Here is a 19,923-nt window from a genome sequence, read left to right as displayed (position 1 = left end):
CTGACCCCTCTCTTCCTGCACACATGATTTCCAACCTGTCTAGGATCTCATCGGCCCTGTGATCAAAATCCAATCTAACCTCTGCGCACCTTCACTGCTGCTGCTCTGGTCCAGGCCAGCACCCTCTCATCATCCCTCACCTGGATTCCAGCAAAACACTCCTAAGTGGTCTCTGTGCTTCCGGACTTGCCCTCCCCCCAAGTCCACTCACACACAGCATCTAGGGGGACCCTAGCATCCATCAGATCAGGGCCCTCCTCTGCTCGAAACGCTGCAGCGGCTGCCATCTTGCCCGGAACAAAGAACCAAGTCCCTTTCAGGGCCCTAGAGGCTCTCTGTGCTCTGTCGTCTCCACACCCCCTTTCCCTGCACCTCCCCTGCTCACTCCACCCCGGCCCCACTGGTCTCCACGCTGCTGCCACAACACGCCAGGCACACGCATACCTCCTGGCCTTTGCTTTAGCTGTTTGCTCTCCTCGAAGGCTTTCCTCCCATCTTTGCTGGCCAACGCCCTCACCTCCTGCAAGTCTCTGCTCGAATCCAAAGCCGCAACCTGCCCCCTTCCTCCGGCTCTGTCCATTCCCCACTTACCTGCCTTTCCCATTCTTTGAGGTACCGACCATCACGTTCTCATGCGTTACACGTTATGCTGGTTCACCGTCCCCTCCCCCTCTTCTCCTGGCCCTTCCACCAGCACCCCCCCCACTCTCTCCCCTCCCTCTCTCTCTCTCTCTCTCTCTCTCTCTCCCCCTCTCCCTGTAGGAGGCAAGCTCCAGAAGGACAGAGATCTTTGTTGGTTCACTAATTTATCCCAAGCACATACACAAAGTAGGTGCTCAGTAACTATGTGTTGAATGAAAGAACGAATTTGGGTGAAAGAAGGTTTCAGAGGAAAAGTCACATCTGGGTTCCCTGCCTTCCTAGTATCACCGCTGACTTCAGAGCAGGGCAGATGCGTCCTTGTAAGGCAGGTGCTTGTAGAGATGCAGGCTGCTCCAGCTTCTGCCTGCGTACATGGTTAACTACCTGGGGTTTAGCCCTGGACGGTGTGGATTCCCTCCAGCCTTCCCGACTTGACCAGAGGGTCCACTTATTCAGATCCTGAAAAGACCTTTTTTTTTTTTTTTCCTTTTAAATTCTCAAATTGATAGTTCCTCTGGGGAGCCCATGAAAGGCGGCCCAGCTTTAAAACAGCATACTCATTCCAGCTATTTTCAAGGAGGCTACGACTGTCTCATAACTTAAATATATCCTGGGCATACTTTAAGCAACACTTGAATAATAAAGCTTTAGCTAAATATGACATAAACATCAACCCCGCAAGTCCATGCTGTTGGTAGGAGGGGGGGTCAGCCTCAGGGTCACGTGGGCTTGCCCCGTGGGTAACCCTAGGTCCCCGGGACAGCCTCTGGCCCAGCTGCCCTCCCGATGCTGAGGCCAGACAACACCCACCGCTTTGCTGAAGTTGACGTGGATGAGGCTGGTGATGGGGTCCCGCTGGATCAGGGGCTGCCCCAGGTTGAACTGGCAGTCTTGGTCCACCCCCGCCGCCCACTGCTGGTAGATCCTCTCACGGTAGCTCCTTAGCAGTTCCACCATCTCATCGTATTTCTGGTAGATCAGCTTGGCCTCCATGCTGGACATGACCCTGGAATCAGAGTTAGGAGGAGGGTCAGGTGCCGTCTCCCTCGGGGCCTCGCTAGCACCCCAACCGTGCCTGCCAGACCTTGGGGTGATGCAGCAGGCAGCCAGCTCTCTGTTTCTTCCAGGCTGAGACACTGAACATACACGTGGATGACGCCCCTCACAGGCAGCAACCAGCCCAGAAAGTCAAATGATAACCCTTGTAATATTGGCCCTGAATGGCCAGGACTTGATTCATAACTGCCACCTTCCTTAATTTCTGTCTTCCCTTCCAACTGAGGACCAACCAGAGAGCCAGACATGCCTCCTGACCAAACACACAGGACGCCCTCCTCCAGTCCCCATGCTGATGGCCTCCAGTCCGGGAGACCTGGAGCCTCCTCTGTTCTGCTGTGGGTTCTTCCACTCCTCTGCCTGCTTTCCAGCCTCTGCTAAAAACAAGCGACAGTGGCCGACTCCCTGCTCTGGCTAGCACCGAAGAAGTAGCCTTTGCTTGTTCTCATTTGGGTGTCTTTGTTCATTTCCATGAGGGTGACCACCAAGGTCACCTTCCCGACATGCCCGCTGGGAAGGCACCCAGAGGAGGGGGAGGTGCAGTCAGGGTCTCTCCTGGGACCGTGCCCTGGGAAGGAAAGCCTTGGCCAATGGTAAGCATGGGCCTGCCTCAGAGCTGGGACAGACGTCCCCACAACCCACTGCCAACTCCACAGCTGTGGAGGAGCACTGCCCGCCCGGGGCCATCACTCACGGGTGCTCGATGTGCTTGAGGTCCCTCATGGGTGCCTCCAGCCTCTCCTGCAGCTCCAGGCTCCACTTGAGCTGCCCGGCCACCGGGGGCATGTTTTTATGGATAGGGGGGATGTTCCCGTCTGCCGAGGCCGCGATCTGGGTGTCATACAGGGTCTTGGTGTTGTCCAGCTCAGCGTCAAACAGCTCCAGCATGACTGAGTACCTGGGCGCCACCTCGGGGAGAATCAGAGGGCGTTCCAAGAGGCTGCCACACATGTGCAGGAGCTGGGGAGAAATGAGAGATGTTCCTTTGCCGGGGCCCGCCACCTGCCCCATCCCCGGCGTCACCCCCAGCTGCGTGTCTGGGACGACATGTGCAGCCCAGCTTCAGGAGCAGGAAGCTACACGCCTTCCAGACAAAGAAGCTTTCCTCTGTGTGGCAACTGGCTAACCGGGCGCCTCAATGATTTCCACGTTGATGTACGCTGGGTCCCCTACATACTTAGCTGATAAACCAAGAGTACAAACTAGGTCCAAGGTCTGGAAAATTTTATTCTGGGCCCAGGAGAAATCAGGGTTTGGGCAAAGAAGATTTAAACATTTAAGAAATACCATTTCAAAAATTGAAAAAAAAAAAAAGAAGAAAACGCAGCCACAATACTGCACTTATATAACCAGGGCTTACGCTGGATGGAGCGTAAGTAACTGGATGGAGAAATGTCTTTTTTTTTTTTTTCTGAATTTCTTTTTGTTTGTTTTTGTTTTTGTTTTGTGGTACGCGGGCCTCTCACTGTTGTGGCCTCTCCCGTTGCGGAGCACAGGCTCCGGACGCGCAGGCTCAGCGGCCATGGCTCACGGGCCCAGCCGCTCAGCGGCATGTGGGATCTTCCCAGACCAGGGAACGAACCCGCGTCCCCTGCATAGGCAGGCGGACTCTCAACCACTGCGCCACCTGGGAAGCCCTCTGTATTTTTTTTTTAAACATCTTTCCTGGAGTATAATTGCTTTACAACGGTGCGTTAGTTTCTGCTTTATAACAAAGTGAATCAGCTATACATATACATATATCCCCATATCCCCTCCCTCTTGGCGTTTCCCTCCCTCCCACCCTCCCTATCCCACCCCTCTAGGTGGTCACAGAGCCCCGAGCTGATCTCCCCGTGCTATGCGGCTGCTTCCCACTAGCCGTCTGTTTTACACTCGGTGATGTATACGTGTCAGTGCTCCACTCTCCCTTCGGAGAAATATCTTAGTCATGAGAATTACTCCTTTTAGGAAGAGCACTGATTCTCAAGGACCCACCCAGGCAAGAAAAGCTGCCATGGGGAAGTTTGTTTTGCTCTGAAAAATGCTCTGGGGAAAACAGGAACAAACTAGGTGAGAGGGAGGCCAATCTTAACCACGTGGGGTCCCCAAACCACTAAAGTCGCCAAGTGCTGGGTGTGGGGAAGGGTCTGTAGGAGCGTCCGGGGGCTGTCATGACAGCACCATGAACTGGGCAGCTTCAACGGCTGAATTTATTCTCTCACAGCCTGGAGGCAACAAGTCCACCATCAAGGTGGACAGGGCTGCGCTACCCTGAAGGCTCCAGAGGAGAGACTGTCCCAGCGCCTGGGGGCCCGCGTTTAGCCTTGGGCTGACCAGGTGGAGGTGGCAGCGGGGACAGGGCCCATACATCGTGCAGAGGTGTTGAGAGCAGGAAGCGCTGACCGGGAGAGCTCAGCTGCTGGAGGTTTGAGTAAATTACAGGGAGAGCTTGGCACGTTCCCAGGCTGTGACACCAGGGGTTCAAGCATGGGCTGCCTGATTCCCCCAGGAGCCGGGACAGCCCAGGTCCCCTTCAATGTGTCATTTCCATGGCCTGTCAGCCCGAGAGCCCTGACCTGGTTACTCCAGTGGGGGACATCACTTCACATATCTGAGGGAGGTAACCATAAACATGCCCTAGCACGTTGCAAGTAATGAGCTCATCACCCTGTGGTCTGCGGATGCTACACGCTGGCAATTGTTAAAAAGAAAAGAAAAGAAAAGAAAAGCTTAGTAGAAGAGAATAAGGTGGAGTTACCTGGGTGTTTCAGTTAGAGTCTTGGCTGGAATCGGAGGATGGCTCAAATTGGGCCATAGAGGAGAGTTTCTTAAAAGATCCTCTCACAGCGGTGGGTGCCCAGGGAGGCCTCAGGGGCTGCGCAGGCGGGGGCTGAGCCTGAGCGGTGAGGGAGGGGCCCTTACTGCAGCCTGGAGAGAGAGGCTGTGCCAGCCTGAGGTCACCAGGGAAGGAGTACCTGAGCCTGGGGGTGCCCGCGGCAGAGGAGACAGACGGGAAGGATTCATCAGGGCTCAGACCACACGGCCCTATTTTCTCTGGGATATGGGCTGCAGCCCTTGGTGCCTGGAATGGCTGCACCCAAGTCTCAGATTTGTCCTAGTTTTTGGTACGAAAACTAAGACCACTGTCCCTAAAAATGGCCTTTTGGGGAAACAGTGGAATAATGGCTGCAGAGAAAGGAGGAAAGATTTTCAGGTCCCTGAAAGTCAGATGGAACAGCCACGGACTCCCGGGAAGACCCTGCAACTCCGAGTTGCTAAGCACCGATACCTGCGGAGAGGCTCCTGACATACTAGGTCACCAGCGTCCTTTCTTTGAAAACTGACATATAACAGGTGGGAAAAACATGTTCCTCTTATAGGTTGCTGACCCTCTTGACTTTTTTTCCTTCCCACTCCTCTTCCTTTTATTTCACGTTTACATGTTTTTTGGCCTCTGGCTTCTAAGGAAGGAGGTTAATTTCATTTTCTGCCAGGAGGAGTTCATGTGGAAAATTGCTCTAGAACTTTCCCGGCTGCGTGTGAATTACTGACAGTGAGAAAGAGCATCCAGACAGCTTGGGAACATGCAGGGGATCAAGGGGACGGCAGGGAGGGGACCCCAAGGGCCTGTCCTAATTAGAGCACAGGGTTGTCAAGGGGGAAGGAAATGTTCTTCGGTGCAGAGAGGAAGATGAGCAGACGGAGACGGGAATGGTTCACAAGAGTGTTCTGCCTTATTTCCTTTCTAATCTAGCACAGACATAGAGTTACACGTTAGAAGCGGACTTCACCTTGTGGAGTGCAGAAGCCCATTTAGGCCACAGCAGGAGCGGGGAAGTTCCCCACCAGAACGCCCGGGGGTAGAACAGGGGCGTTTGCCAGTTTGAGCACCTCGGGGTGGACTTCAGTCCCTCAGGTGCCACCCGGAGTTCCTCCTGGACCAGCTCCTCCCCTCCGAGGGGGGACCTACGGTCCCTCGATCGCGAGGGGAATAGGCGTCTTGGTTTGGATACATCAACCCACCTCCTTCCCCATCACTGGAAGAGAGTGCAACGTGGCACCCAGCCAGAAGAAGGTCTTGGGGTGCTTCTCCTGGTTCTATCCGCACAGGAGGCAAGAGGGACTAACCGCCTGGCACCCCGGTCCGTCAGCTCCAGCATCGTCTTAATTCTCAGAGACCCCACCATAGGGAAGGACCTGGTGTTTCCACATTAAAGCACTGGCTGCAAACCCTACTTGGGACTCTCTGCACTTGGGTAGCCCTGGGGGTAAGAGCCTCTCGGTTCTGCCTAAGGTCTTCCCTGGGAGTGAGTAGTGGTAACAGCTCCACTTCCTCGGTTGGGGCCAGTTCCCCCCAAGGGGAAAGCTCCAAAGCACCTGCTGTGTGCTAGGCTCGGTTCTGAGTCAACCCAAACCAAGCGCCTGCCCTCAGGGAGTTTATATTCTAGTTCGGAAGACGACAAACTCATAGAGATCAATACACCACAGATGCCGGGGCGGCGGCGGGGGTGGGGGGGTCAGGCAAGCACGAAGAAGAAAAACCGAGCAGGTCAGTGTTGCGATGGCAGCGAGGGGAGCACGGAGTAAGGGGAGGGCTCCTGCCTGGAGGAGGAAGTGAGGGAGGCCTCTCCAAAGAGGCGCCTGAGGCAGCTCCGGGGGAAGGTGCTCCACAGAAGGGAACAGCATGGGGGCACTGTATTAATTTGCATTCACTGATATTTTGCCTGGAGCACCAACTCCATCCAAGACTTAATTGATCATTACATTTGAAGAGCTTCAAATCCCCAAGCATTTGCATTTTTTGAAAGAATCTAACAAAGGACAGCCTGGCATTGGCATGAGAGAGATCTTTGTGCTCAGGGGTGGCGGGCTTCCTGGGTCCCCAACTCAACCCCAGTCCCAGCATCCTCTGGAAGAGCGGCCACTGCCCTATGCTACCTAGGCCAACCCGACTGCCTTCCCGGCCACGGGAGCCCGTCCAAACGAGTGGTTTAGAACAGGGATCCTGCCAGCCGTGAACCTTGGAGCTGGTTTGGAGCACTGGTTTCCCTACTTGCTGGCTAGCCCTGTGACCTTGAGTAGCTTTCTTGACCTGTCTGAGCTGGTAAAATGGGATAGACAATGTAGGTAATGAATTTAGCAAAGAGCTTGGGTTTTGTGAGAATTAAATGAGGTAATGTGCTCATTATCGGTCATCTCCTCCAGGCATTGCATTACTGGCAGCAACCCAGAGGCCTGCAAAGTGAGGGGAAGAGACAATTCTGACCTGTAGAGAGTCATGGATGATAAACACGCATAAAACTAGACAGAGAAATAAAAAAGCTGCCCAAGCATATACATATATTGCCCACTTAAATACTCAACAGCTATTGTCCAGATGAGTTGTAGCTACACACACTACATCCTGCAGAGGTCCCCCCGCCTCAATCATAGGGGAAGGCAGGTCACATAAAGGCATGACGAATGCTGGGCTAGGACAATAAGGAGTGGTGAGGAGTGGGGCAAACTGAAGCACTGACGTGCTGTCTATCGTGAGGAACAGCTCCTTCCCTGCAGCCACTTGTTACCATGAGGGACTGTGTGTCCCGTGGGGTCAGATCTGTTTTTCCAAGAGAGAGTGAAAACCTGGATTTTTATGTGCACTCTCTCAATTTTTAAAAATTGGTGACTAATTCAAGGTTTTAGAGAAGTGCCATGTGAGAATAGGCAAATCTAGAGACACAGAGTAGATTAGTGATGGTCTAAGATTGGGGAGGTCGGGGAGAAATGGGGAATGACTGGGGGTGATGAAAATGTTCTAAAATTGATTGTGGATGGCTGTACAACTCTAAATGCACTAAAAACCATTTAACTGTACACCTTAAACAGGTGGATTGTAGGCTATGTGAACTATATCTCAAGAGTCCCACGTGAGCCAGGAGAAACCCACCAGTGATCTCTGCAGCCCAAGCCATCTGTTCGTGACCCTGACGAATGGGTGTAAATGCCCGAGTTCTGAATTATTTGATGAGACGGTGATGTATGCAAAACACTGGAAAGTCCTAGAATCACCATGTCTGCTTGACTTCTGAGCACTGCTAGTTTGAGTAAGGGGTCTGCAAATTTACTCTGTTCGTTATGTTCTTCTGAGTTTACTATTTAAATTAGCTGGCTTCCCTTGCGGTAATCTGTTATGGCAACAGTGGAAAGGTAACACAGGCTGATGCTGCGAAACATCTGATTACCACACAGACTCTGTTCTCACCCACGCTTATTTAGCCCCTCCTGACTGCTTGGTGAGGGTCCTGGTTTGCCTGGGATAGAAGTGGGGGGGGGTCTCTGAAATGCTAGACTTTGTTTCAAAACCACCCTGGGAATAGCAGGGTGAGCGTGCCCTCGGGAAAGAGGTCTGTCTGCAGAGACAGGATGTGCTTGGTGTTGAGTGTTCTGCCTGCAAGTTGGTGAACTGGCACTGGTGTGTTGGCACTGAATGTTGGCTGCCTTGTGAGCTTGGACCGAGCAGGTCCAGGGGCCCGTCTCCATGCCCCCCAATGTGCCTGCTGTTGAGGGATCCTCGGGGAGGGGTGCGCCAACCAGCAGTGGGGACAAGTGTCTAGCTCCTCACAATTCCAGCCAGCTTGACCCATAACAATAGGCACCTTGCTGGTTTAACTTGCACTCTCCTGATTATCTGAGAGGCTAAACCAACAACCTACGTCTGTATTGGACATTTACGTTTCTCTTTCAAGTTGACACTCTCTAGGGGTTTTAGTGCTTTTCTGCAATCTATTTTTAAAATGTTTTTATAACATCATTGTTTTTTTCTAACTGTAAAAGTACTACACACTTCGTGCACACAACTCGGAAACTGTAGAAAAGTACACAGAAGACAGACACATATTAGCCATCACCCCACCACCTAGAGACGGCCCCCCGTAATGATACTGTGTTTATTTCTTGGGTCTCAAATGTTGAAGAAAGTGTCAGTGTGGCTCAGTGGCTCAAAATGTGGATGTGTTTTATTTTTATAGCAACTTTGCCTGTCTCTAACTTCTGTTCCTTATAAGTAGTGGGGGAACTGAATCATATAAGGATAAGTGGAGCACAACAGGACTCAGTAAAATAATCACCTCGTGTTCACTTTCCTCTCTTACTCTAAGGTGTGGCAGTGCTACTCAAGGTGATGATTGCTGACTTACTCTAAGGCCCTGAGAAAGGTCCCTGGGCTTCTCTGGGCCTAGCTCTTCACCTATGAATGAGGCTGCATGATTAGACCATCGCTACAATCGTTCTGGGCATCGCGGTGCTGCTGTGACAAACTCTCAGTCGATGCAGAGTCCCCGCCCATCCTACCTTTGCACAGGACTCAATAGAACTGCAGTCGTCAAACCCCTGGCAAAAGATGGTGGCCAGCCTCCTATCCAGATCTTGAATTTTGGTCTCAAAATCAGCGTAATCGTCATCAAAACTCTGAAAGCGAATTAAAACACCAACCTTGTAACCATAACCAGCATGCAAAGCAGGGGGGTGGGCTCACTCTTATACCCATAGACACCCCCCACCCCCTCAGCAGGATTCAGGTTACATCTGGGGTGAGCAAGCTCACCGTCTTGGAGGCTGCTCCACAGGCAGAGTTTTTTGGTGTTTGTTTGTTTTATCTTTCGGCCTTGCCATGCGGCATGTGGAATCTTAGTCCCCCGACTAGGGATCGAACCCTCGCCCCCTGTGTTGGCAGCACAGAGTCCTAACCACTGGACCACCAGGGAAGTCCCGGGGCAGATCTTTTGCGCCATTTTTTCTCTGCCACACGTGCTCCCTCCGTGTGCCTTCCCACTCTCGGGGCATTTGCCATCCATCCTGCCAAGGCCCCCGACTTACCGAATCTCCGGGGTCCAAGGGGTCGTATTTGCAGTCGGCAAAAACCTTCACCAGCTCAAAGACCTCATCAAAGATCTGAGTCACCTGGCTTCCGAGGATGTTGCCCCTCACGCCCCCGAGCTCAATTTTCTCCAGCTTCAGAAACTCGATGGCTGTTTTATAAAGATCCTGGTGGAGGAAACCCCAGCACACTCGTCAGTTCATCTTCCTAACTATGCCAACGGTTCAGTCACTCATCCAGCTCTGACCCCGGCAGGGAGGAGCCCCGGGGCCACACGGCAGTCTGAAGGGGCCCTCTGTGGATTGGTGTTAATGTTCTCTAAAGCTGTTGCTGTAGCAAAGAGGAGACGGAAGGAAGGGTCCCATGAGTCATCTCCAAGCTGTGATCGTGGAGGAGGAAGAGGTGAAGGCCGGGCTCTTGTCCTGACCGAACACTGGGCGAAATGTGCCTCTAAATAAATCACACTTTACCAGGGCCCCACTTCCTCAGCTGTGGGATGAAGCAGTTGGAAAGGCACGCGGTGGTTCCTGATGGCCTCACGTACAGGGTGCCTGATGGATGTTTGCGTGTAAATCCCACTCCCTCACTCCCTCCGAGGTGTGGATCTCACCTCGCCTTCTCCTGGAAGCTGTCCCAACTATTTTAGCCCATGGTGGTGCCTTCTTTTCCAGAATCCCCAATTGCTATCTGTGCTCTTCCTTTTGGCATTTAACTCCATTCAGTTCTATCACGTTATCTAACGCTTCTGTGTGTAGCTCTTATTCCCCGCTTGAGACCCCCAAAGGCTTCTTGAGGATGACAAGCAGCCCCCAGGTGCCTGACCCAGTGCCTGTTGCTGGTTAGACGGAAGATGCTTGTAGGGTACTCGTGTCCCTCCCCTAAGTCAGTGCCGAGGTTGACGCCACTTCCCCCCCAGATGTCCAAGATGTATCCAGCTATAACCCAAGCAAACCTAACGCAAAGTAACAGCATCCTCATGCCCTGAGCTCTGGGGCCCTTACACCCAAGGAGGGCGGCATGGGTGGCACAGCCCTCAGGCAGGGGGTGGCTGGCACGGCCATTTCCCCCACCCCCAAAAGCCCCTTTTCCTAGAAGCATCATCCTGATTCACAATCTGTAATGTAGGAACCAGTGGCTACTTGGCCAGAAACTTGGCTGGGACCTTCCAGTTCTTGGGCTCGAGCCTTCAGTCATGAAGAAACACTCCATGATGGGAATTTGGGAGTCTTAAGGGGCCTTCCTGCTTTGCCTTCCAGAGGGTGTAGATGAGAACTAGACATGCCTTCCTGGAGCCATTGTTGATGGCACCCATCATAAAATCACTGTCCAGTGAATGAATGGTTCCCCGCCTTTTTTTTTTTTTTAAAGGATGTAATGTGCACAAAGTTAAAAAAAAAAAAAAAGAACATAAAGATTACAAAACAAAAAGGAAAACTTTTTTGCCCTACCCATGCCTTCACCCCTCACCTCTTCTCCCCAGGGGAAACCATTTTGAAACTTAAAAAAAAATTTTAAGTTGCCATGTGTCATTCCATGTATCCAAATAGGGTCCTTCTTAGATCTTCACTTGGGCTAACTTAGTCCCACTAACTCTCTCCCTTGGCCTGCAGGCTTCCTGACCAGGGTCACTGACCTTGTCATGAACCTGCTCATAGACAGAAAGCAGGAGAAAGGGGAAAAGCAAGCAAAATGGGTCGCTTTGTTCTGGGCTAACAGCTCCGGGCCTGGCAGAGGTGGCGCAGGGACTCGGTTTCCCCATGACGCAGACATTTGGGTGTGACTTTTATTTCCCTAATGGCAGCCTACTTGCAAGCGAGATAAGGACAGAAGACACAGCTCTCCTAAGGTGAGGGCAGCCGGAGTGGTGCAGGGGGAGGTGAGCCAAATTCCACCTTTACCTCGATGGTCTGGACGCGGTGGAAAAAGGAATTTATTCTGGAAAAGGCAAGGGAAGAAGGGAATTCCCAAGGCACCGGCTCCTTGTCTTTCTAGGGGGGAGAGAGAGAGAGAAAAGGCTGCATTTGCCTCCGACATGTCCATGGGGTCCAACGCCGGGGCCAACATCACCCTGACCTCTTTCCGCTGGTTCACTTTCTACAACCAGGCCGTACCTTAAAGAAAAGCTTCATGTTTGTGCAGCAGAATTCGTAGGCTCGGTACAGTTCCTTTAGGATGCTCACAGACAGAGAGATGCTGCTCAGCACCTCCTCAGTTTCACCCTGCAGGCCTTTCAGCACCTCGTCGGGACTCAGGTAGGTCCGAGTCTGGGCAGAAAGGAAGGTGTCCCCAAGTTTGGACCAGCCGGAGGGGTGACATACAGGTGCACTGTCCACATCTGTTTCACTGGTTAGAATGACCCACCCCAGGCCCCTGGGCCACTTCTTCTGACACATCCGCTGTCCCAGCCCATCCGCTGACTGCGGGGCATTTGCAGGTGCCCGAGCTGTTTCTCTCACCGGGACCCTCACCCCGGGCTGAGGCCACAGCACAACCAGATTTTGATGGCAGATGACTAGGGGCCCTCTAGGGGTCCAGAAACGCAGTCCTGCTACGGCTGCGGGATCCTGGGCCACTAGGTCCCTCTGGGCCTACAGACAGGGCTGCGAGCATGATTCTAACACACGCAGGCAGCCCAGAGGGGCAAGGCTGCAACTCACACCTTGGAGGCTGTGCAACCTGTGCTTGTGAAATGGAAGAAGGAAAGGGAATCGGTGTTGAGGGAGACGGGAGGAGGCTTGGTGTCGGAGCAGATAAACCCTACAAAGCCCCCGGCTGAGTCTTGGGGTGCCGGGATTCAGTGGGCCGCCCCCACTTTCTTTCCTCCCCACTCCCGGCATGGGACAGGTTGGGCTGGCACTGTCCAGGTCTTGGGAGAACCCTGGGTGGCCACCCAGAGGGCCCAGCCTTAGCCCGGAGCCTATAAATCCCTGCACCAGCATCTCTGCCTGTTTTTAAACTGCTGGGGAACACGGGGCAGGATGGTGGGGCACCAATCAGGAGACAGGGAAGGTGGCCAGGGCCGGGGGGCTACCATCTCGATGAGCTGGTTGCAGAACTCCTGCAGGATGACGAGGACCCTGGAGGGCGTGTTGTAGTGCTCGGACGTGGCCCAGATGGAGCAGATGGTATACAGCACCTTGGCGATGAAGGTCGGGAGCTGGGGAGAGACGGGCCGGGTGGGCGCTTTGTCTCAGCACCTCAGCACGCCCCTCCCCACGGCTCCAGGAGGGGACCCCCAAGGGGAAGGAAGAGGCACTCGCCAGGTCCTCGTGCCCGACCACAGCCAGGAAGCCCGCGGCCCCTGCTCCCCCAAGACACAAGCCCAGCCCCTGCCCAGTGACCTTTCTCTTGCTAACATACCATCGTGAAGTCAGCCTGTTCCATCTCCTCCAACAAGATCCGCAGAGGCTTCAGATACAGAACTATATCATTGGCTTCCTTCAGGCCTGCCCCAAACAGGAACAGGGGCTCATCCACAGGGGAGCGGAAGCCGGACCCCACTCCCGATGGTCAGAAATGGTGACAGGCAGCTCTGTGTGTTTATGGACACCCACTGCCTCACGAATGGGTCTTCCTCAAAAGGCAGGGTCCAAGGAAGCTGCTGATGGGGGAGGTGGAAGGCGCCTCCACCCCAGGGTCAGCAAGGGGCCTGCCCAGCCCCTCCCAGGAGGGGCTGATACCTTCCTTTTGGAGCGGGGAGGTGTTCTCATAGGGCCACCCGCTTACCCTCAGTGACATTCGTATACACATTTTGCAGGGCTGGCCAGTAGCAGCTTTTGGCTTTTTCCAGGATCTCGAAGATTTTGTTCACTTTGGGCCTGTTGAGCTGAGAAGGAAAGAAGAAAGTTAGCCTTTCAACAGATTCTAGACAGGGCTGCCTGACCCCATCGCTGGTGCTGAGGGATCTACGTGGGTTACCCGGGTCCCCGCAGGGGTCCCCTTGGGGAGGCTGGGCGCTCAGGACTCCAGTGGGCGCCCGGTCACCAGGGGCAGAACAGGCGTCACCTGCTCATGGATGCACTTGAGATTCATCAGCCGGGCGTCCCAGAACTCAAACTCGACTCGGGGCAGTGGGTGCAGCCCGTCCAGCAGGGCCTGGGCTGAGTCTCTGCTTAGCACATCCCGGATCTGGTGGGACCAGTCGATGATGATGGTCTCGATGGCGTGCAGCAGCGAGTTGTCCAGGGAGGAGGGGATCCTGCCGGGCAGAGTCGGGGGGAGAGGCTGTCAGCCAGGAGAGACCCTGCGCCAACACTGGGTGTTGCCAGGGATGCCAGTGCCCCCAAGAAAGAGGATGAGGAGGGCCAGCTCTGGAACAAAATCCACGTTCATGACGGCTCCTCCAGCAATTCTGATGGGGGTCACCCTGGGGCACGTGCTGGGGGCCCAGAGGACCTGCCAGGTGATAAGCCCTGCAGGAGCGGTCGCCCTCTGATGGGAGTAAGGGAACACACTGTCACTGTGACTTGCTTCAAGCGTCGCACACACTAGGCGGGTGCAAATGGTGCTCAGGCAGGTGCAAGGCGACACCTCGGAGTCCTCATGCTTCTGTGGGCCGATGGGATGCCACAGCCTCGATTTAGAAGCCCAGCCTCCACCTGCTGAAAATCCCTTCCATGCCCCTCACTGTCCCTCAGTACCCATGTCCTAAAGCTGGGTATCCCCTTTCCTGTGTGACATGTGACAATGTGACGTGCTTGGCCTAGTTCTTGTGTCTGATGGAGGAGGGGCTGGAATACAGGTGTCCAGCAGTTGCCAGAGCTGGAGTCTCGGGGGCTCCAGTGTCTTGTCCTGTTCTGACCTTGTGCCTTCGATCTCAGACTCAGCACCTAAAGGAACCATCCTGCCCTCCTTGGTTTCATCAGCTCCGAAACAAGTTTTCGGTGAGACGGTTTATCCTTGGTGGTCGGGGACCAGATGCCCCTCCTTCCAGCCAGCTCCTCGGCTGGGTCCCTACCTCTCCATGGACTCAAGGGTGCCATCCAGGCTGCCCAGGTGCTCCGGGGTGGGCAGCAGCGTCTTCCCCTTGATCTTGCCGCCCATCACACACATCTCGTTCTTCAGCTTGTGGACTTGCTTCATGATGTCCTCTGAGACCACGCGGGGCCATCCGCTCATGTTTTCGCTTTGGTTTAACAGGGAATAGAGGACCTGAAAGGAGAAGCAGGGTCCTCAGTGCCCGGGTCCTGGGGGGAACAGAGCCCTTCTCCCATTGCAGAAGGAGGTGGGGCCAGTCGAGGTGCTGAGGCCAGTGACGACAGCCCAGCCCCTGTGCCATCTCCATGAAGGGAAACCCCAAGAGCACACACTCCTGGCTGAAAGCAAACATTTCGCACTGCCTCAGAGTGCTGCTATAGGCTGAATTGTGCCCCCGCCCCCGGTTCACACGTGGGAGCCCCAGCACCTCCAGATGTGACTGTATTTGGAGAGAGGGCCTTTCGAGAGGTGATTAAGGGGGGCCCTAACCCAATTTGACCGTGATGAGGACACAGACACGCACAGAGGGAAGGCCACATGAAGACTCAAGGCTGTGTGAAGTCGGCCATCCACACGCCAAGGAGAGAGGCCTCAGAAGGAACCAGCCCAGCTCACACCTTGATCTGGGACTTGCAGCCTCCAGATTGTGGTGCTTTGTTAGGGCAGCCCGAGCAGAGAATGACAAACACCCGTGTGCTCCAGCTTTGGGCCATGCCAGCTGCCTCGGTGGATGTGAGAGGAGGCTGGCCTGGGTCCTGGCTGAGCGCCCCCTGTGGCCTGAGTCTGCGCAAGGCAGGGACGCACGGCCCCATCTCACAGATGAAGAGAACGATGACTAGGAAGGCTAAGTCACTGGAACTCTGGCTGGTCTGACTCTCCAGAGGGAGCTGCACCTGCCATGCCTGCCAACAGTGGAGAGATACGTAGAGCAGCACCTGCTTGTCCCCTTTCTTTGCTTGAAGTCTCAGAACTAGGAGACCCATCTACTGGATCTCAAATGGCCCATGCCTTCTGAGGCTACAGGCAGGGATGTCCCCAGTGCAGTAGGGAGGTTCTAATGATTTCGAGAGAGGACAGGTGGTGGCCAGGGCCACTCAGCCTTCCCATGCACAGCATCAGCTGGAGGCCATGTTAGAAAGCTGATCTGTCTGAGCGGTCAGGGCAGCCGGGCCTGAGCTCTCAAATACCTGACCGCCTTCTAGGTGATGCAGATGCTGCTGGCCCCTGGACCTGCTCCCTGAGTAGCAGCGCTCAAGGCCACTCACTCAAAGTATGAGAAATAGGTGTTGCTTCTCCTAGGCCCTCTGCCCTGCCCCAGCAAGGCCCAGATGCACCCACCTCCTCCACGATGGCAATCAGCTGGTCCACGGGAGTGGGGCTTATGTCCCCATAGACCAGACGGTCCTTGTAGTTGTCCTTGCTGATGTTATCAGGTTTCTTCTTGATGAAGTACATCCCTTTGGACTTGAGGGAGGCCGGGAAGCCCAGGCATGGTACGATCATGCCGGCAGGGTTGAGGGTCAGCACCAGAACTAGGACGTCCGGTTTCTCAAAGAATTCGGTGAACAAACCCATGTTCTCTTCTGCTCCGACCATTTTACTCCACTGGTCCGGCTTGAACTTTAGGATGATGGAAGCGACACTCTCCAAATACTCTAACCTGACGTCTGGTGTACTCGTCATCTTGAAGTTCACTTAACACCTGTTAAATGAACAGAGACACAGACACAGCACAGTCTCCTGGGGAATCTCCATTTCCTGCCTGTCCCTGGAACCATCTGAAATCCCTGTTCTAACCAATCGAGAAAGGAAAGGGTCAGTGTGCATATATTGTTTTCAGCTGTGGGTGGGCTGCAGGTGAGGGAGGACCAGGGGGCTGTGTCTGTCTGCTCTGGCTGGACGGCTGCCCTCTGCCCCGCTGTGGGTATCACCATGGAGCAGGGCCACACGGCAGTGGTGTGTGCTTGTGTTAACTGTGACCAGGAAGTTAATAGGCTGGGAAAGGTTGAGATGGGCTCTGGGGAAAAGGAGTAAAGGAAAGGATCATAGCAAGATAGTCTGAAGGTGACGGGGTGGGGAAAGGTGAAATGAGGCAACAAAAGGGTCAGGTTGAAAGATCCCAGGAAGGTGACATCACACCCCCAGAATATGGGCTAAACTCAGACAGGAGGGGGTGGACCCAATGTGCAGGTGTGGGGTTCATCACACTCTCCCTGTCCTAACCCCAGCCATAGTGTACCCCAACTTTTGCCCAGCCCTTCAACCTCTCCCACCCCCCAGTCCCCATCATGTGCCCATGGACCCCACAGAAGCTGCTCACATTCCTCCGGGAGAATCCCTTGTGGCTCACCCATAGGGGCAGGGTTAACTGGAGAGTTGGGGGGACACCCTTGAAGCTCCAAAGGGCCAGGCCAAATGAGGCATTCCCTGTGGGCATAATATTTAAAGGGGTGCCCCAAATCCTGACCGGCCCCGAGCAGGGAACAGAGCACCTTCCAGGATGGGTAATGGGTCCCCTCTGTCCACCAGGGCCTGGGTCCTACCTCTGTCCTCTGGAGCCTCCTCAGCTTTGCCTCCAAGCACCCCTCACACAATTCATGGCCACTCACAGCTGACAGCAAATGGCTTCTCAGGTAGTGAGCAGAGCCAAACAATGGGCAGCTCTTTCCCAGATCAGTAAAGGAAATGGCTCCCTTCCCTTGACAGGCACCAACTGCCACGGAACTTCTGCAAGTCTCCTGGGAACTGGGACACCTAGAACCTTCTCAGGACCTGAGTGACCAGTGGTGGTGCCGCAAATGAACAACCGTCAATTACCCACCACAGTGGAAAGGCTCTTGGATTAAACAAACTTTGCCTTTGAACATTTAGGTCATTTTCATTACATGAAATTACTAACATATTGGGGTTTAAAACTACTGTCTTATTAAGTGCTTATTATCTGCCTTGCCTCTTCTAGATTCCCTTTCTTTTCCTTTCTTGCCTTCTTCTAGATTTGTTTCATTCCCTCCCCATTATCTTGGTTATTATACACCTTTTGTTTTTTAGAGGTACATGGACATTATAACAAGCACCCTGACTTACCTTAGTATAATACTCATTGCAACCTGATAATGAAATTCAGAAAACAATTTCCATTTACAGTAACATCAAAAAGAATAAAATATTTAGGAATAAAATTTTAAAAGAAGGGCAAGATTTATACACTGAAAACTACAAAACATCATTAAAAGAAATTAAAGACAAATAAATTGAAAGACATCCCATGTTCATGGGATGGAAGACTTAATATTGTTAAGATGGCAATTCTCCTCAAATTGATCTACAGATTCAACACAATACCTGTCAAAATCCCAGGTGTGTTTCTGCAGAAATGGAAAAGCAGATCCTCAATTTCTTAGGGAAATCTGAGGGACCAAAAAAGCCAAGACAATCTTGAAAAAACAGCAAAGTTTCCCAATTTCAAAACTTCTCAATTTCAAAACTTACTACAGTTCATAGCAGCACTATTTATGATAGCCAAGACATGGAAGCAAGCTAAATGTCTATTGACAGGTGAATGTGGTATATATACAAGGAAATATTACTCAGCCATAAAAAAAGAATGAAGTAATGCCATTTACAGCAACATGGATGGACCTAGAGATGATCATACTAAATGAAGTCAGACAAAGACAAATATCATTATGATATCACGTGTATGTAGAATGTAAAAAAAATGATGCAAATGAACTTATTTACACCAAGAAATAGACACACAGACATAGAAAACAAACTTATGGTTACCAAAGGCGGGAGGGATAAGTTTGGAATTTGGGATTAACAGATACAGATTACTATATATAAAACAGATAAACAACAATGGTGAAAAACTGAAAGCATTTCCACTAAGATCAGGAACAAGACAAGGCTGCCCACTCTCACCACTCTTATGCAACACAGTTTTGGAAGTTTTAGCCACAGCAATCAGAGAAGAAAAGGAAATAAAAGGAATCCAAATCGGAAAAGAAGAAGTAAAGCTGTCACTGTTTGCAGGTGACATGATATTATACATAGAGAATCCTTAAGATGCTACCAGAAAACTACTAGAGCTAATCAATGAATTTGGTAAAGTAGCAGGATACAAAATTAATGCACAGAAATCTCTGGCATTCCTATACACTAATGATGAAAATCTGAAAGTGAAATCAAGAAAACACTTCCATTTACCACTGCAACAAAAAGAATAAAATACCTAGGAATAAACCTACCTAAGGAGACAAAAGACCTGTATGCAGAAAATTATAAGACACTGAAAGAAATTAAAGATGATACAAATAGATGGAGAGATATACCATGTTCTTGGATTGGAAGAATCAACATTGTGAAAATGACTCTACTACCCAAAGCAATCTACAGATTCAGTGCAATCCCTATCAAACTACCACTGGCATTTTTCACAGAACTAGAACAAAAAAATTCACAATTTGTATGAAATTTGTATACAAATTTCACAATTTGTATAGCCAAAGCAATCTTGAGAACGAAAAATGGAGCTGGAGGAATCAGGTTCCCTGACTTCAGACTATACTACAAAGCTACAGTCATCAATACAGTATGGTACTGCCACAAAAACAGAAATATAGATCAATGGAACAGGATAGAAAGCCCAGAGATAAACCCACTCACATATGGTCATCTTATCTTTGATAAAGGAGGCAGGAATGTACAGTGGAGAAAGGACAACCTCTTCAATAAGTGGTGCTGGGAAAACTGGACAGGTATATGTAAAAGTATGAAATTAGATCACTCCCTGACACCATACACAAAAATAAGCTCAAAATGGATTAAAGACCTAAATGTAAGGCCAGAAACTATCAAACTCTTAGAGGAAAACATAGGCAGAACACTCTATGACATAAATCACAGCAAGATCCTTTCTGATCCACCTCCTAGAGAAATGGAAATAAAAACAAAGATAAACAAATGGGACCTAATGAAACTTCAAAGCTTTTGCACAGCAAAGGAAACCATAAACAAGACCAAAAGACAACCCTCAGAATGGGAGAAAATATTTGCAAATGAAGCAACTGACAAAGGATTAATCTCCAAAATTTATAAGCAGCTCATGCAGCTCAATAACAAAAAAACAAACAACCCAATCCAAAAATGGGCAGAAGACCTAAACAGACATTTCTCCAAAGAAGATATACAGACTGCCAACAAACACATGAAAGAAAGCTCAACATCATTAATCATTAGAGAAATGCAAATCAAAACTACGATGGGGCTTCCCTGGTGGCGCAGTGGTTGAGAGTCTGCCTGCCGAAGCAGGGGACATGGGTTCGTGCCCCGGTCCGGGAAGATCCCACATGCCGCGGAGCAGCTAGGCCCATGAGCCATGGCCGCTGAGCCTGATGCCACGGAGC

At 51.9% G+C, this 19,923-nt stretch overlaps 1 protein-coding gene across 1 annotated transcript in view; it reads right to left on the bottom strand.

Annotated features, from left to right (window-relative positions):
* DNAH17 (dynein axonemal heavy chain 17) overlaps window positions 1–16,198 on the bottom strand; it is a 109,466-nt gene extending 93,268 nt beyond the window's left edge. Inside the window, exons 1-12 of the mRNA XM_060082475.1 lie at window positions 15,854–16,198; window positions 14,496–14,689; window positions 13,544–13,736; window positions 13,265–13,364; window positions 12,899–12,984; window positions 12,570–12,695; window positions 11,650–11,802; window positions 11,437–11,526; window positions 9,538–9,705; window positions 9,013–9,129; window positions 2,393–2,658; window positions 1,453–1,648 (exon numbers count right to left, since the gene is read on the bottom strand). Of these exons, the coding sequence (XP_059938458.1) occupies window positions 1,453–1,648; window positions 2,393–2,658; window positions 9,013–9,129; window positions 9,538–9,705; window positions 11,437–11,526; window positions 11,650–11,802; window positions 12,570–12,695; window positions 12,899–12,984; window positions 13,265–13,364; window positions 13,544–13,736; window positions 14,496–14,689; window positions 15,854–16,198 (2,034 nt within the window). The remainder of the gene's footprint in view (window positions 1–1,452; window positions 1,649–2,392; window positions 2,659–9,012; window positions 9,130–9,537; window positions 9,706–11,436; window positions 11,527–11,649; window positions 11,803–12,569; window positions 12,696–12,898; window positions 12,985–13,264; window positions 13,365–13,543; window positions 13,737–14,495; window positions 14,690–15,853) is intronic.
* Window positions 16,199–19,923: the final 3,725 nt, after the last annotated feature.

This window comes from Mesoplodon densirostris, chromosome 18, assembly GCF_025265405.1.
Source record: "Mesoplodon densirostris isolate mMesDen1 chromosome 18, mMesDen1 primary haplotype, whole genome shotgun sequence".
NCBI classification, from domain to species: Eukaryota; Metazoa; Chordata; class Mammalia; order Artiodactyla; family Ziphiidae; genus Mesoplodon; species Mesoplodon densirostris.
The sequence above is the reverse complement of the archived record's forward strand: the minus strand, read 5'-3'. Positions and strand labels throughout refer to the sequence as shown.